The 16,813-nt window shown below is 45.2% G+C and overlaps 1 protein-coding gene across 2 annotated transcripts in view; it reads right to left on the reverse strand.

Annotated features, from left to right (window-relative positions):
* Nucleotides 1–3,016: 3,016 nt before the first annotated feature.
* Nucleotides 3,017–16,813, reverse strand: part of IL17REL (interleukin 17 receptor E like) — a 49,899-nt gene continuing 36,102 nt past the window's right edge. The window contains exons 12-19 of one of the 2 annotated variants that reach the window (XR_014516603.1): nt 16,554–16,611; nt 15,445–15,593; nt 12,288–12,353; nt 11,255–11,312; nt 10,808–10,924; nt 6,295–6,349; nt 4,799–5,421; nt 3,017–4,711 (exon numbers count right to left, since the gene is read on the reverse strand). Coding sequence is in view for 1 of the 2 variants with exons in the window: in XM_083463611.1 (XP_083319737.1) it covers nt 5,391–5,421; nt 6,295–6,349; nt 10,808–10,924; nt 11,255–11,312; nt 12,288–12,353; nt 15,445–15,593; nt 16,554–16,611 (534 nt within the window). In the remaining variant the exon portion in view is untranslated. Of the gene's footprint in view, nt 5,422–6,294; nt 6,350–10,807; nt 10,925–11,254; nt 11,313–12,287; nt 12,354–15,444; nt 15,594–16,553; nt 16,612–16,813 lie in introns of both variants that reach the window. The other variant, XM_083463611.1, reaches the window with a different exon arrangement.

The raw sequence follows: 16,813 nt of genomic DNA on the forward strand, positions 1-16,813 counted from the left end.
TTCAGATGTCTTCTAAATGTTAGGTAGTTGTTTATCTCTTTGACATCTGGTGGGAGGGCGTTCCACAGGGAGGGCGCCACTACCGAGAAGGCCCTCTGCCTGGTTCCCTGTAGCTTCTTGCAATGAGGGAACCGCCAGAAGGCCCTCAGAGCTGGACCTCAGTGTCCGGGCTGAACGATGGGGATGGAGACGCTCCTTCAGGTATACTGGGCCAAGGCCGTTTAGGGCTTTAAAAGGTCAGCACCAACACTTTGAATTGTGCTTGGAAATGTACTGGGATCCAATGTAGGTCTTTCAGGACCGGTGTTATATGGTCTTGGCGGCCACTCCCAGTCACCAGTCTAGGTGCCGCATTCTGGATTAGTCGTAGTTTCCGGGTCACCTTCAAAGGTAGCCCCATGTAGAGCGCATTGCAGTAGTCCAAGCGGGAGATAACTAAAGCATGCACCATTTTGATGAGACAGTCTGTGGGCAGGTAGGGTCTTAGCCACCTTACCAGATGGAGCTTGTAGACAGTTGCCCTGGACACAGATTTGACCTGCACCTCCAGGTCTGCCACTGCTCTAGCCATATTGCCTAAATTCTCTTCCTCCATCTTCCCTTCTCTTGTTTATCCATGCTGGAGAAAACATACATGCGTTCTGCTATTGCTTTACACCACCCTGTGCCTAGGTTTATTTAAGAGCATGTTATGTTAGGGCATTGCACCCTGGTGAGTCCTTTGGTTCTGTTACGAATTATGAGCAAAAGCAAGCCACACACTTCATCTCGACACGCACGCAAATCCCCAGTGCGATGACAGCAGAGGATGGCATAAATAAGCACGTTGTCATTAAGACTGCAGCTCATGACCATTTGACGTAATGGCGCTTCTGGACTTCATTAACCATTCTGCTCGTATGCAGACATGCCCCCAAGACTAACATCTGATGGGTTTATTGATGCAGTGATGGGCAATAAACACACAGGTCAGATCATCCACTAACACAGATTGCTGTGTAAATGTGAAGCACAGTGAGGAAATAATGTTTAGGGTGGCATTGCCTCAGGGCCAAGTGAAACCATGTTAAATGCATGGCTTTCATCTGATGAAGAGGAAGGTGGTGGAGGAGGAGGAGGAGGAGGAGACACAGGGAAGCAATCAGGACAATGGTGAGATGGAGGGTTAACCCTTGATCTCCACATCGTTCCAATGAAAATTGCCTGCCCTGGAGTCCCATTGCCCCAGGTAGGAATGGGGTTTGTATTTTAACAGACTTACTTAATTTCCTGGAAACATCACGGATTCTTCAAAATTCGCAGTTCTCTGAATTTTGTGGTGCTGTTCCCCAACCCAAATATACGTACTGAAATGTGTGAAAGTGTATGTCCCTGAAAATGCCATACCAAAAAAATGCATCATGTATAGGGAAATGGCTTGCAAAAATGTATTTATTAAGAGAAATGTGTGCCGGAACACTGGTGGATTTTTGCAAGGACCTTTGTTTAAAATAGTAATAATCCCAAGCTGATGGGGAAATGGGGCAAACTGAACTGAAAATTAAAAAATAAGAAACCGATTAAAAATAGGAAACAGAAAGAATCTGAAATTGACAGATTTGTGTCCATCCCTAGTCCTTGGATGGAAACTCCTTTCCATTTCCTTGCTTCACTTGTTTGAGTTCAGAGCTCAGCTGCAGCCCTTAAAGAAGGGATTATGTGGTCCGCTGGGTTTCTAGGTACTCCCAGCATATCATTCCTGATCCTTGGGCCAGGCATAGGCAAACTTGGCCCTCCAGATATTTTGGGACTACAACTCCCATCATCCCTAGCTAACAGGACCAGTGGTCAGGGATGATGGGAATTGTAGTCTCAAAACATCTGCAGGGCCTATGCCTGCTTTAGGCTGTGCTAGTTGGGACTGATGCAGTTCAAGATGCTGCTAATGGGACAAGAGTAGCGGCGGAGTGTGTCTTCTTAGCACCCAAGGGTGTAGCCGGAGGGGGCAGGGAGGGGCAGCTGGCCCCCCAATCAATAAAAACCAGCCCAATCAAATCAGCCCAATCACACCAAACATGAGGCTAAGCAAAGGTCTTCTCTTGGCTTACCATTCATGGTTTGTTCAAACAAAACAAACCAGGATCCCTTGTTTGGGTATCTTCCTTTCACGTTACCCAAGGTATATTCAACAGCAGCTTTTGACAATAACTTTTGCCAGATTGCTGCTTTCAAATATTTCATCAGATGTTCAATGGTTCTCACCCTTACCACCCTTTGTGAGGAGAAATGTGATGTGCAAAACACACAATAAAATCTGTTTTGTGGGCCAGTGTCTGAAGATGGGATCTCTTGAAATCACTGAATTTATTATTGTTGTTATTATTCCTTAGCTTTGTGTCATTTTCCTATTTCTGCTTGCTGTTCAGCATGTTCCCCTTCTCTCTGTTTAGCAACAGGGAACCTGTGACTCTCCAGCCATTGTTGTTCTACGGCGTCAATCATACCTGAGACCATCAAATGTATTGACTTGGGCTGATGGGAGTTGGAGTCCCTCAGTTTCTGGAGAGTCATGGTTCCCCAGCACATTATGGATTCAGGCCTATTATATATATATTTAAAATTCTTGAAAAGCCTTCTCTGGCATCTTTTCTCTACTTGAGCTGTCCGCTACTTTCATGTACCAAGAGTTGGGATTGTTTTCTTCCTCAGCACACCTTAGCACACACAGATTCTAACATCCCAGCACTTTCCTGCATTTCATCAGCAACAAGATGTCTTTAATTTACATGCTTCTCCCAAATGCACCCTCTGAGAATACTATGACAAAATTTCATACAGATGGGAAAGACTTCTCATGCTCCTCACCAACTTTCATGTTTTCCGGGGGCCTAAATAAACAGTCCCCTCCCAGAATCCCACACAGGTTTTTAAGCTCCACCATGGATGTTAACTTGACTCCTTGTTACGCCTCAGAAATGAGGCGTGCCCGGCAGGAATTTGGACTTCAGTAGAAGAAATAAACGACAAACAGTCGGCATTTTGTAGCGTTCATGGTATTATTCTCATATAAATAATGGGATTGGTACATAACAAGAACATGTCATTATATCTTTCAGATTTCTAAGTAACGTTAGGAATTCTAAATGGCAAACAGATGACAGACCCAATTTTCCCATGTGGATGAAGCCAATGAAGGGGTTTCCTCGAGTATATCTAGGAAAGAAGAATATAGGTGATTCTGGATCTGTGGGGGGGGGACTCTACAAGGGAACAGCCTGGCTCAGTGTCCTTTCTCATTCTTTTTCAATTGCATCCACAGGAGGAGTGGTGATGGGACAACAATGAGTGGTCAGAGGGGAAAGACAGGGAAGAGGAGGTATTGGAAGCTGAAGAGGCAACAGGGTTTAGTGAGCTGGGGGAGACTGTGGCAGAGAGAAGTCGAAGAAGAAGAAGAAGAAGAAGAAGAAGAAGAAGAAGAAGAAGAAGAAGAAGAAGAAGAAGCTGCTAAAGCAGGTGAGTGGGAGGAGAGAGGTCAGGAGGCAGAGATGAGTTAGACAGAGTTAGTCACAGGTATCTCCCACTTCTGCTGAGATAAGCTCCCCTCACCGCTTGTCTCCCAGAACCAGAAGAGACATGAAGAGGGTGGAGGATAGGCTGACTGCCTGCAGGCTCAGTCTGTGATTGCTTGTCTGATTGCTTGGAAGAAGCCCCGGAGAGGAGGAGGCAGGGCTTGGGGAGACGAGGACCTTTAGTCTCAGCAACTGATTTCCTGGGATAAGACCTACAGGGAACAAGCTGCTGTGCTTATTAGGCCAACTCTGTGAAGGTCGTGCTTTCGAACTGTGTGATTTACTGACCAGCTCACTCTGTGGCACACAGTGTCTCTGAGCATTTAAAAGTGCTGGCAAAAAACAACTTAACGACACTAGCTAAGATGATAGAAAATAAACCCAAGGCTATCGCAGAAAGAGTCTACTAATCTGTAACAGGCTCTCACAAACTCTGTGGAAAAGAATTAAAACCGGATGCTGAATGCATTTCAACAAAAGCAAGTCTCACAAAATGCAGTTGAGCTTGCTTCGTAATAACTTTGCTGAGTACTTCAACCACAGAAATAATGCATGCTTTCTCCAGGTAGAAAAATCAAACTATGCGATAAAACCTGAGAATTGTCTAAGGGTTAGGTTTCTGTCCATGGCAAGACAGGGACTTTTTAGTCCTCAGTAATAAAAAGTAACAGCTCATAAGGAGGAGGGGGACACAAACAATAAAATAGATAACAAATATCCAACAAAATATTTTCCATTCAATAACTTTTGGGATGCACTTGGAGTTGACAAAGTGACATATTATACATGAGATGACCCTCAAATAACAAAACTTAGGCACCAAAGGTGTCATGGGCTTTGAAGACGCTCGAACTCAGGACGAAAGGGAGAAACGTGCTAAGAGGAAGGCACGCTTGGCAAACCCTCACTGTGATCAACTCCCACCCAGAAACCTATGTCTCCACTGTGTGGATCCAGAATTGGCCTCCAAGGTCACTTACGGACTCACTGTTAAGACCGTGTTCATGGAAGTACTTGGCTGCGAATGATTGCCAAAGAGGAAGACATTTAAGGTAATATCACATCATTTTAAACAGCCAAGAACAGTATCATGGGAACTGTAGTTTGTTAAGAGGGCTGGGCGTTGTTGGAAAACACCTCTTCCCTTCCCAGAGTACAATTCCCTGGGAAGTGGGCTTGACTTCAGCTCTGAGAACTGAAGCTCTGTGAGGAGAACACCGGGTCTCCTAACAACTCTCAGCATCCTTTACAAACTACAGTTCACCGGGTTTAAAGTGGTATGGTACTGTGCAGATGGGGCCTTAGTACACCATCTGTGCACAGGGGAGTTTCTTTTTGTGTCCCTCACGCATGACAGAATCGCCGTTTTCCATTGGCTTATCCCACAAAGCTGCCACAAATGTTCAAAAGCCCACCAGAAGTTCGTGGAACTACCAACCTACCAAGAGGGAGGGTGATGATTCTGTAGGAAAGATCCAAGCTGCCCAGGTCCCTACCCTGGTGGCTGTGGACCTTTGAATGTTTGCAAGAATGCTGTGGGATGAATCTATGGCAAAGCAGCTCCCACCGCACATACTGCAACATCTAATGAGCACATTCGTCAATTCCGAAGGAGATTGAAACTGACTGTAGACTGTTTTTCACTCGTCTCTCTCCCTCCAGGCCGCTTTGTAGTAGGGGCTTGCCCTCAAAAAACTTGACCTCATGAATAGTCCTTGAAATCAATGAGAGTTACTGGCATGTGGCAACTATTCACCAAAGTAAGAGCAACTCGCCCCAAGAGACGTAACACAGTTATTGAGAAGGCCGCTGAAATTGTTCCTCTAATTTGATTGCTTTTCTTCATAAATGCAAAGAACAGGTGCTCTTCATACTGGAGGAGGAAAGAGAAAGAGGTGTCAGATGGGGAGAATTTTCACCGTTTAATAAAAGGGATAGCGTGTTTCAGGCTTTGTTGACAACTCTTTTTTAATCATTCCATGTTCCGGAACTTAACTGGATCTGCCAAAATTAGCAGATAGTATTAATCATGATTTATTTTTTCGACCTGGGGTGAGGAACCTATGGCCCTCCTTGTTGGACTCCAACTCACATCATCCCTCAACTTTGGTCATGCGGGTTGGAGCTTATGGGATTTGGAGTGCAACATCTTAAGAGCCAAATGTTCCCTTTCCCTGTTTTAGACAATGCCACCCCCACCCCCCGCCTCCAACTAAGGCTAAAGTTGTCCAATGCCTAAATTGCCAAAGTTGTGATGATTCTACAGGGTAGGCAAAACCTCCAGGTCATAGCCAATTCTTTTCTTGGCCCCACAAATATGGCAACCACCGCAGCCATAGCAAGGTCAATTCAATGAGTAAATGCAAAATTACCCAAGTAGATGGGTGGGTTGATCAAACGAGGAAGGGCTGGGAGTCTGGGGCTGGTGTGGGCTGTTTTAAATCCCCCAGGAATGGACCTGAGGGAAGCCTGATTGTTCCCTCAAGCCCACCCCAATTCGGCAGGCTGACTCAGGGTAGTATTTCAAATCTGTGACAGATATTTTCACGTACTGCCTGTATTTTTGCTTCTCTGAGCAGAAGAGGGTTTAAAACTTGACTAGAAGGTTATGAAAGAGCGAGATTTTCTTCCCCAGTTCTAAGATACGGTGTTGCATTGACTTCTAGATCAATTGGGGGGGGGGGGGCTTGCAAGCAAAGTGTCTTCCGAATGACAAGAAGCCATACCAAAAAAAATGTACACTCACCTCTGCATTTTGGTTTGTGCTGTGCTTTTCTCTTTGTGAGTCTCCTTGTGAAAAACTGGAAGGGGAAACAAATGGCAGCAGTTAATCTTCCACCTCAAATTATTCAGTTATCTCGTCATAGATCTAAGGTACCAGAGCCTGTCAAGCAAATGGTTGAAATTAATAAATGGTGGTATTGAGATAATATTTGGGAAATAAAGGGAAAACACAAACTGCAGTACTGTGCCAGGCAAGAAATTTCTGGATTCTAGCTACATGCAGGACTGTTGAAAAACAATGGAAAACCAAGTATTGGGCCATTAAGGGCAACTGGAATTGAATAAAGCTATCCTTTGCCCCTGCTCCAAGGAGTGGATGGGACCAGGAGATTTGGGAGGTTGCCAAGGTGACGTGGGGGCAGGATGTGACAGAAAAATGCATCCTTCTTAAAATCCAGAGGTGTTCTGGGAACGAAAAGGAGGAAGTGGGCAGAACTCAATGTAGCATTGGCTGGAGGAGGCTACAGTGAGAGACCGGGAGCCATGACTGACGACTGTTTTAGACCCAAACTTGCCAAAGTTATGAGAGCGGCAATGAGAGCCACTCTAGGAGTATAATGTCCTGCAACCCCTCCACAGAAGACTTTAGGTCAGCTTTTCTCAACCTGTAGGTCCCCAGATGTTGTTGAACTACAACTCCCATCACCCCTAGCTAGCAAGGCCAGAGCTCAGGGATGATGGGAGTTGTAGTCCAACAACATCTGGGGACCCACAGGTTGAGAACCACTGCTTTAGGTGCATATGCGTGTAAAATGAGCCATATTTCTTAAAGGTACTAGCCTCCATGGCGTCTCGATTTTCCCAGTGGAAACACAACCCTGGTTGAGTGCCTGGAACCCCTGGAATCTTATTTTCACTCAGCAGAGACTGGAGGTGGTGTGCAACCTTTGTAACAATACTGATACCCTGGTCTCCCTTCCAGGGCAATGCCCATAGTTTCCCCTCTGCCAATTTTACCCTCAAAGCAGCTCGGTGCAGTAGGTGAGACTGAAGCATGGTGACTGGCCAAACGTCACCTAGTAAGCTTCACAACTGAGTGGTGATATGGATCTGGGTCTCCCCAGTTCTAGTCCAACATGCTAAACACAACATCACATTTTATCTAGCCTCCTATCTGACCTAGGTAAGAAACAGGTTGCCAAGAAGAAGCAAAGGAAGTTTTGTATAAACATGTCTTCAGGGGCCACTTGACGGAGCCCTGAGATCCACCAGACTTAGGTCAACAACGGCAACATCAAATGATGGGTTGCGGTTACAAAACAGTCCTTGCAGATCAGACAATAAGGACAAAGTTTATATGTCACTATTCATCACTTATTCAAACAATGAAGCGTCATCACTTATTCAAACAATGAAGCAATAACTTACCAGAACCAAGGCTCACATATTTGAATCAGCCCACCATTCCTAAGTGTGACTGGATATGTATTTTTGTTTCCTAAATGTCAATCCAAGGCAGAAATCCAGCAGGATGCCTGGAACGCACTGGCATTTTAAGGAACATGTTTTCTGAAGATGGCATCTTGAAGGTTGCTTTGCACATTACATTATGTGTTGAAAAGAGGATGCGCAAGTGACACATGCCTCTTTTTGTGGTTTTTGTTTGTGCAAGGAGGGTATTTGATTTGCATCTCTTCCTTACAAGGAGAGGTTACAGCTTGCACATCTTACCAGAAATGGATGAGAGAAACAAAAATAGATACCGGAATCAGTTCTGCAGTTCCTTGAATCATGCAAATCTGCCCCGGCTATTCTACTAGACCTCATATGGAAATGTAGCTTGGCAATTGCCTGAGTGTAAGGTTGCCATACGTCCTGAATTTCCCTGATGTATCTGGAATGCTGCAGTCGGAAGCAGTGTCTGGATGTATGTCAACCCATGTTCTGTTTCGTGAATTTGCCAAACAAAAGCTCAACAACTTTTCCGTCCAGAGTGCGTATGGAAACATTGCCTTTGAAGAGGCCATACCACCTGACTCAAATAAATAACAAATGGGCAGACTGCAATACAGTCCATTTGTATAGCTACAATTGACATGGGTTATATAAACGAAAACCACTTGGGTACCTTCTAACATGTAACCATGGGCATAAGCCATGGTGAGCTCAAGTCTTCTAGAATACCCCTATCTGTCAGGGAATGCCTTGTTGTTGGGACTATGTTGGGTGAGCAACAGATAGAGAAGGAAATGAGGAAACAGATATGAGTATGGACCTGAATTATATTGGATATAAGAGTTCAGACACTCTACAACACTGACCTAAGCAGACCATTTGGGACTGGTAAAAATGGTTATAGAAGGGGTGGGAAATCTCCTTTAGGACCACATTCCCCAATAGATAGCCATGTGGCTGCTTGCCAATGAGGACCAGGTAAAGGTAAAGGGACCCCTGACCATTAGGTCCAGTCGTGACCAACTCTGGGGTTGCGGCGCTCATCTCGCTTTATTGGCCAAGGGAGCCGGCATATAGCTTCCAGGTCATGTGGCCAGCATGACTAAGCCGCTTCTGGCGAACCAGAGCAGCGCACAGAAACGCCATTTACCTTCCCGCCGGAGCGGTACTTATTTATCTACTTGCACTTTGACGTGCTTTCAAACTGCTAGGTTGGCAGGAGCAGGGACCGAGCAACGGGAGCTCACCCCGTCACGGGGATTCGAGCCGCTGGTCTTCTGATCAGCAAGTCCTAGGCTCTGAGGTTTAACCCACAGCGCCACCCGTGTCCCTAATGAGGACCAGAGCTGCAGACAAATGTGGGCGGAGCAACAGATGAAACTCTTAGCTTGGTGCAAGAAGCTAGAGTTAGTGGGTCGTTCCCTAGACCAGATGGATGGGAGCTTGCCCGCTCTTGATGGAGTTACACTCTCTCTGAAGGAGCAGGTACATAGCTCGGGAATATTTTGAGATCAATTGCTGTCACTTGAGGCTCAGGTGGCCTCGAGGGCACAGAGTGCCTTGCATCAGCTTTGGCTGGTGCCCTACCCTTGCTCCTACCTGAATAGGGATAGTCTAACATCTGTCGTCTATGCTCTGCTAAGCTCTAGGTTAGATTATTGTAATGTGTTATGCGTGCATGGGGCCGCCTCTGAAAACAGCTCGGAAACTTCCGCTGGTGCAAGACAGTTTGAGCGTATTGCACAGATCCTGGCCCAACTGCACTGGCTGCCAATTAGTTTCTGGGCCCAATTCAAAGTGCTGGTTTTGATCTATCAAGCCTTAAACAGCTCAGGACTGCAATAATTCAAGGGCTGCTTCTCCCCATATGACAGAGTCCAGACCCTGTGATCATAATCTGAGGCCCTTCATAGTGTGCCTCCTCCACAAGAGGTCCGGAGGATGGGAACATGAGAACAGGCCTTTTCTGCAATGGCCACCTCAAGGAGGATCGCCTGACACCTTCATTATACATCAGCGCCAGGTAAAAACGTTCTTTTTCAACCAGGCCTTTGGCTGATTAACAATCTGTGTTCTGGAGGTTGCATCACCAAGCCAAGATTTTACAGTCTGTGGAAAACAGATGAACTTAGGTGTTCAAGTTGGTCTTAATAATATTAACACAATATTAATACAAGGGAGGCTTGGTAGAACATTGAAACTGTGAGTGAGTTTGATCAACTCCATGTACATTTCTTGCTTGAAAAAGAAAGTTCAGAAGGGAACATATGAATAAGTTGTGAATCTTCCTATCTTTCAAAGTTTCCTATTAACTCCAAGGGAGGAAAAACTGCATACACTGAATACTCAGCTTGCTTAACTATTTCAATGAACCCAGAGCTGCTTTCATACATGGAACAATGGCCGAGCCAATTTGTTCTTCTTCACAAATGTTGAAAATTGCAACACTCAGGATCCATGCAACATCAGACAAGCACCTGCGTTCTAGCACAGATTAGGGTTGCCATATTTCCACTGCTGTTTCCATCGTGTTGCCATACATCCAGGGTTTTCCTGACATTTGGCAAAATTCCCCCCTGACACTGAAACCAGGACATGTCAACTATTGTAATGAACAATCAGGGTGAGGAAGACTCTGAACAGGGAACAGCTTTGGACATTATTAGAAGCTCCAGCTAATGCATGCACAAACCCTTTATGCAATCATTCTCACATCCAGGAGGAAACTTGCTACTGGTTTTCATAAAACTTGTGCATCTTCCCCTATGCAAATTATTCTATGCTGTTACCATAGAAACTCAAAAGCCAAAATCTCAAGGTACTGGTCCAGCCAAGAGCTGATACTTCTAACTATCCCCCAAGCCACTCCAAGCCAGCGTGTTGCCATATCCCCGGGGCTTGCATAACCAGAACACCCCAACCTGGAATCTAGATTCCACTGCTACATCAAACCTTTTTAAAAAAAATAAATAAATGACTTTTTAAGAAACAGAACAGATCCCTCTGTCATAATATAGAGACCCTGCTGTGTGAATTCATGACATACTTAGGTTACATGCTTTGTTTACATGGAATCGTACCTGATAAAAGTTTATGTCCCAGGAGGCCCATCATGGTCACAGTCAACACAAGCAATGCTATTAGAGATAGGATGCTTAAGGAATTTTCATCACCTTTCTGACTCCGAGTAGCAGAAACTGGAAAGAAAAAATGTCCTCACATTGTAGTCGATACATACGTTTCAAGAATATGTAGTCCTTTCATATGAGGGTTTTCTCCGTTAGAACATTTGCTATAGGGTGCACGCCTTGTACTCGGTGATGCCAAATCAATAGCTGAAGAGAACATTGTCAATCAGCAAGGACTGCATTTGATCCTGCCTCTCACAGGCTCTAGGATCACAGTAGGTTCCACCACCAAGACAAGCCCAGGGCCAACCACATGGGACAACTGTGGCTGCAGACCACACATTATTCTACTTGGCTTTGGGCTATAGTGGCCAATACAATACTATTATCAATACTTACTACAGGGCAAATCACAGATGTGTGAAGGAATGGAATAGTCTACGTCTGTCCTCCGTCCCTTATAAAAGAAAAAAAGGGAGGAAGGTTATTACCTTAGCACAGGTTTTTGTTTTGTTTTGTTGGTCAGTTGAACGTAACTCCTCCATTTTCTTGCAGTGTTAGATCTGTTAAATAGGTGTTGACACTATAATATTTAGCTACTGCCCATACCAGAAGCAGCTCAAAGGTGGGGCAAAGTCACTACCGTAGCTTCCAGGCAGGTGGGTCGCTATTGCTTATCAGGAGAGAGAAGGGCAAAGCAGTGGGGAGGCTGGCATGGTGCAAATGCACCAGCAGGAACACCAAATTGAGATCTGCACACTGTCAGTCTCTGTGACACCTCTATTTTCTGCTCCCAGTAAACAACAGTGGCCCACCTGCCAGAAACCTAGCATAGCATCTTCACCCACCCAGCAAGCCACTTCTGATCCAATGGCATGCAGTCAGTGGACTAGGGGAACTAGGCTAGTCCCCTAAATGCTCCCAATAAAATAAAGTATTGAAGCCTGGCACCTCCTTCCCAAAGCCCAGGAAGCTTCTGCCCAGATTAAGTTTAGGGAGGGAGGTGCAATGCTCTGACAGGTCCAAGAGCCCTTCTGCCACCTTCTCAAAGCCTTCCTGACCTTGGGAAGGAGGAAGCAGGGTTCCAGCATCCTGTCAGAGGCCTGGCACCTCCTGCCCAAAGTCCAGGAATCTTCTGCCCAGTTTACTGGGGCTGTTGCCTTTGGCCTTAACTGTTCCCCTACAAAAAAATTCACCACATGCAACTGTTCTGATCCATCTATTTCATGTCCTGAGGGATGTTGTGTTTGTGATCTAGCTTCTCCCTCTTAACATTTTTCTAATGCGGTAAATGCATCCCCCCCCCCCCGATGTCTTGCCATTGCTGCTGCAATAAGATGATAAAGAACTGATTAGGGAAGATGTGCTACTTCCCCCTCTAGTTATCATTTGCATGCTAGCACAGAAAAGACCTTCAAAACAAAAGACAAACCTGAATGCAGATGTCTGATCCACATGTTTTGCCTGAGATGTTGACATACGTTGAACTCAAGCCAGCCTGTTAAAGAGGCAAAAGCAAAAAAACACACATTAGCCCAACGGCAACAGAGATGGCTCATTTTCCTTTTTGGCCATGATACTTATTTGACTGTGCCATAAAACACAGTGGTTTGCATTGATGAAGACATTCACCCTTTTTGGTGTGTCTATGGAGCATGCTGATGTTGTGCCAGTTCCAAGTGTGGGGAACCTGTGCCCCTCCAGATGTTACTGGACTCCAAATCCCATTAGCTGCAGCCAGTATGGTCAATGGTCAAGGATGATGGGATTTGGAGTCCAGTATAGTTAAAGCTATGGTTTTCCCAGTAGTGATTTATGGACGTGAGAGCTGGACCATAAAGAAGGCTGATCACCAAAGAATTGACACTTTTGAATTCTGGTGCTGGAGGAGACTCTTGAGAGTCCCATGGACTGCAAGGAGATCAAGCCTATCCATTCTGAAGGAAATCAGCCCTGAGTGCTCACTGGAAGGACAGATCCTGAAGCTGAGACTCCAATACCTCATGAGAAGAGAAGACTCCCTGGAAAAGAGCTGGAAAGATTGAGGGCACAAGGAGAAGGGGACGACAGAGGACGAGATGGTTGGACAGTGTTCTCAAAGCTACCAACATGAATTTGACGAAACTGCGGGAGGCTGTCCAAAAGTTTTTCCTGACGTTTAGTAGGAATCTTCTTTCTTGTCACTTGAAGCCATTGGATCAAGTCCTACCCTCCAGAACAGGAGAAAACAAGCTTGTTCCTTCTTCTGTGTTACAGCTCTTGAGAAATTTGAAGGTGGCTTTCATATTTCCTTTCAGTCTCCTCTTTTCTAGGCTAAACATACCCAGCTCCTTCAACCGTTCCTCATAAGGCTTGGTTTCCAAACCCTTGATCATCTTGGTTGCCCTGCTCTGCATTTGCTCAGTTCGAGGTGATGACTCAGTGCTTCTCGCTGCTTTCATTGAGAGTCATTGAAGGCTGGCAACATCAACCCCACCATGTGGGAATCCCTTACAGACAACCGCAGTGTCTGGAGACAGGCGGTAAGGTTGTGCAACCATAGCAGTGACCAGAGGAGGAATAACCGCTGGGAAGAGCACACAGTGAAGTAACGCCATGGTGCATCTGCAGCAGTACAACCAGATGCCTTCATCTGGCCCAGCTGCAACAAAACAGGTCTCTCCCATATTGGCCTCTACAGCCACAGCAGGCGCTGTAACTTCATCCCCAAAGAAACACTCCTCCATTGTCCCCCAAGGCAGATGGATGTCAACAACAACATCTCAAAGCCAGTTCCCATGTGTAGGTTCATTGTTTGGTCATTTGTGAAATGCATCATAATGCATACAGTGGTACCTTGGGTTACATACGCTTCAGGTTACATACGCTTCAGGTTACAGACACAGCTAACCCAGAAATAGTACCTCAGGTTAAGAACTTTGCTTCAGGATGAGAACAGAAATTGTGCTCCGGCGGCGCAGCAGCAGCAGGAGGCCCCATTAGCTAAAGTGGTCTTCAGGTTAAGAACAGTTTCAGGTTAAGAATGGACCTCCGGAACGAATTAAGTACTTAACCCGAGGTACCACTGTACTTGCACCCATATATGAATTTGTAGGCACACTTTGCCCCAGGACCTGCAGTTTTGTACAAATTACTTGGCTGAAGAACTGCACTGCAAAATTCAGAAAAGTGCAGATTTTGCAGGGCAGCTGTGTTTTGGTTAAACAGTTTCAGGTTAAGAATGGACCTCCGGAACGAATTAAGTACTTAACCTGAGGTACCACTGTATTCTTTTCCTATACTTTGTGGCCAAGCTTACTGTTTGTGAAAGCTAGTAGGTGGCTAGGTTGAGAGTAGAATCATAGAGTCATAGAGTCCAACTGTAGAGTTGGAACGGACCCTTGTGTCATCTAGTCCAATCCCCTGCAATGCAGGGATCTCAGCTAAAGCATCCATGACAGCACAATTCAAAGAGTTGGTGCTGACCTTTAAAGCCCTAAACGGCCTACGCCCAGTATACCTGAAGGGGTGTCTCCACCCCTATCATTCAGCCTGGGCACTGAGGTCCAGCCCTGAGGTCCTTCTGGAGGTTCCCTCACTGCGAGAAGTGAGGTTGCAGGGAACCAGGTGGATGGCCTTCTCGGTGGTGGTACCCACCCTGTGAAACATCCTCCCACCAGATGTCCAGGAAATAAACAACTATCTGACTTTTAGAAGACTCCTGAAGACAACCCTGTTTAGGGCAGTTTTTAAGGTTTGATGTTTTGCCATTTTTTTATGTGCTGTAAGACACCCATAGTGGCTGGGGAAACTCAGCCACATGGGCGGGGTATAAATATAAAATTATTATTATTATTATTATTATTATATTACAGTAGATAACAGAACATTGGAAACTTCAGGCTGGTTCCTATGATGGAAGCTTTGGAGTCGCAAAGCCAATCTTGTCATCATCTTGATCCTCTTTTCCAAATTAAGAAGAGGCTTCTTTTTGTTGTTGTTGTTGTTAAAAATATGTACCTAGCAGAGCCTGTCTGATCTGAAGTGCAAACATTAGAAGTGAATCAGAGTTCTATCAAAATCAGTTTGAAGTCAGGTCTCAGCGGCCAACATCTGTCACGTACTTTCCTTTAAAAGGACGCCGAACACCAAAATGTAGCAATCTCTAGTCAGTCAAGCATTTAGGGGAAAAAATTGGAGTACTTTGTTTGGAAGGATATTTCCACTAAGTGCTCTGTGCAAATCATTGTTCATTGTAAAGTCACTGAGAGGATGTGGTGGAAAAAACCATTCGAAAACAAAAGAAGGGGAACTCTGTGATTCAAAATCTACATGATTTCACAACATAACGTAGCTGTACAGAACGTATCAATTCCATAATGGTACTTGAGGGTTGATAGGGGTTTTTTTAATTAAAAAATGATATCCCATCTCACAGTAGTACTTAGTTGCTCTTTTTTTAACTTGGGTCTTTAGGGTTAGTCAGTATGTTTCCCACTGACTGAAATGGGTATTCTCCTGCAAAATGTTTGCCTTAAAAGGATCTGACAGACGTAGATCAAGAGTTCAGGATTCACTTGTAAGAAAGGAGAAATAAAAACGGCACAAACCACTGAGATGGGCTGGTGGATTCCAGTAGAGTTGCATAAAAACGCCTCTGTCTTGTTGCATACATGAACGGAAAATTTTGCCTCGGCAGCTTGTGACATGAAGGAAACTTCTATCCTATTGTCCATCACAGCAAGATTCATTTCCCAAGCTGAAACAGAAGTAAAAAAGCAATCTACGTTACCGAGAAGTGATCCTAACTAGCGACACTTTTGTTTTTGCCATTTAATACTTGCTTCATTTTTCAGCCAGCTTCATCACTGAAGCTCACAGGCGACCGCAAAATGTCCGCCCTTTAGTTAATCTCACAACTATTGCATTATGAGGTTTGTGAGCCTTGTACCTAGAAGCATCGTACACCGCACCAATGCTTAGATAACTATACAAATTAGTATGTTGATTTTAATAAACTGCCCTTTGCAAATGTTTTCTTGGAATGAGACTTGTTGGCATTCGCCTGTCTCGAGAGACAATGGAGTGTGCCTCCGGCGGTGACGGCAAACTGCTGGAGAATCACAGCGCCTGCTGTGGCTGCAGAGACCAGTAACTCATAACTGCTGCCTCCTGCGTTGTTTTCGCTGCAATAGCACCACCGGAGTGACCTGGGCAGTGTATATGCAAAGGCGGTTTTAGGGTGGCATGACCAGTGTGGCGGCACTGGGTGCCACGGTGCTGGAGGTGCCACAGCAATGCTGTGGAATGGAGTGCAAGAGGTGGGGGCACTGAATGTTAGCGTCACACAGGGTGCCGCTGAAATTGGAGAGCCCAAAATCCACTGCTGGTGTATGGAGGTCCTGGACTGCCCAGACAACAAGACGTGGTGCCAAGGAAAGCAGAGCAATAAATTTGGTACCAGCTTGGCTGCAAGGAGTTGCCGGAAGGAGGCGTACAAGACGCTATCAAACTGCCTTAGGGTCATCAAGGAAAACACCATAATTCAAAGAATACAGTTCCTCATTATTCACGGTCCTTCAGATGTGGTCTTAGAAAAACAAAACAGAAAAAACCCACCCAGCTTTATGACAGGTATAGACTAAGCGGCTTGTTCCGCTATGGCTGCCATTGAGCCATTACAAATGTAGAAAGATGTTTATGAAGGCAATCACCTTACCTTGGGGATTTCCACGAGCAAATAGGCATCGAACCCAAGAACCGTGTTTAGTTGCAAACTAAAAAGGGTTTTAAAAAAGGAAGTGATTAGTTATACTGGGGTTGTTGTTGTTTTTCATCTTAATCTGAATTTCTAAATGGAATGTTGTGATGAATAGAGGAACAGTGGGTTTTATCTTAAACACAATGGGAATTGGTTCCAAGTCAACATCCATAGGATTCTGCTGTGCAGAAGCTAGTACAGTGGTTCCCTAATGTTTG

The sequence above is a fragment of the Podarcis liolepis genome (genome assembly GCF_965112155.1).
Source record: "Podarcis liolepis genome assembly, chromosome: 10".
NCBI lineage: Eukaryota > Metazoa > Chordata > Lepidosauria > Squamata > Lacertidae > Podarcis > Podarcis liolepis.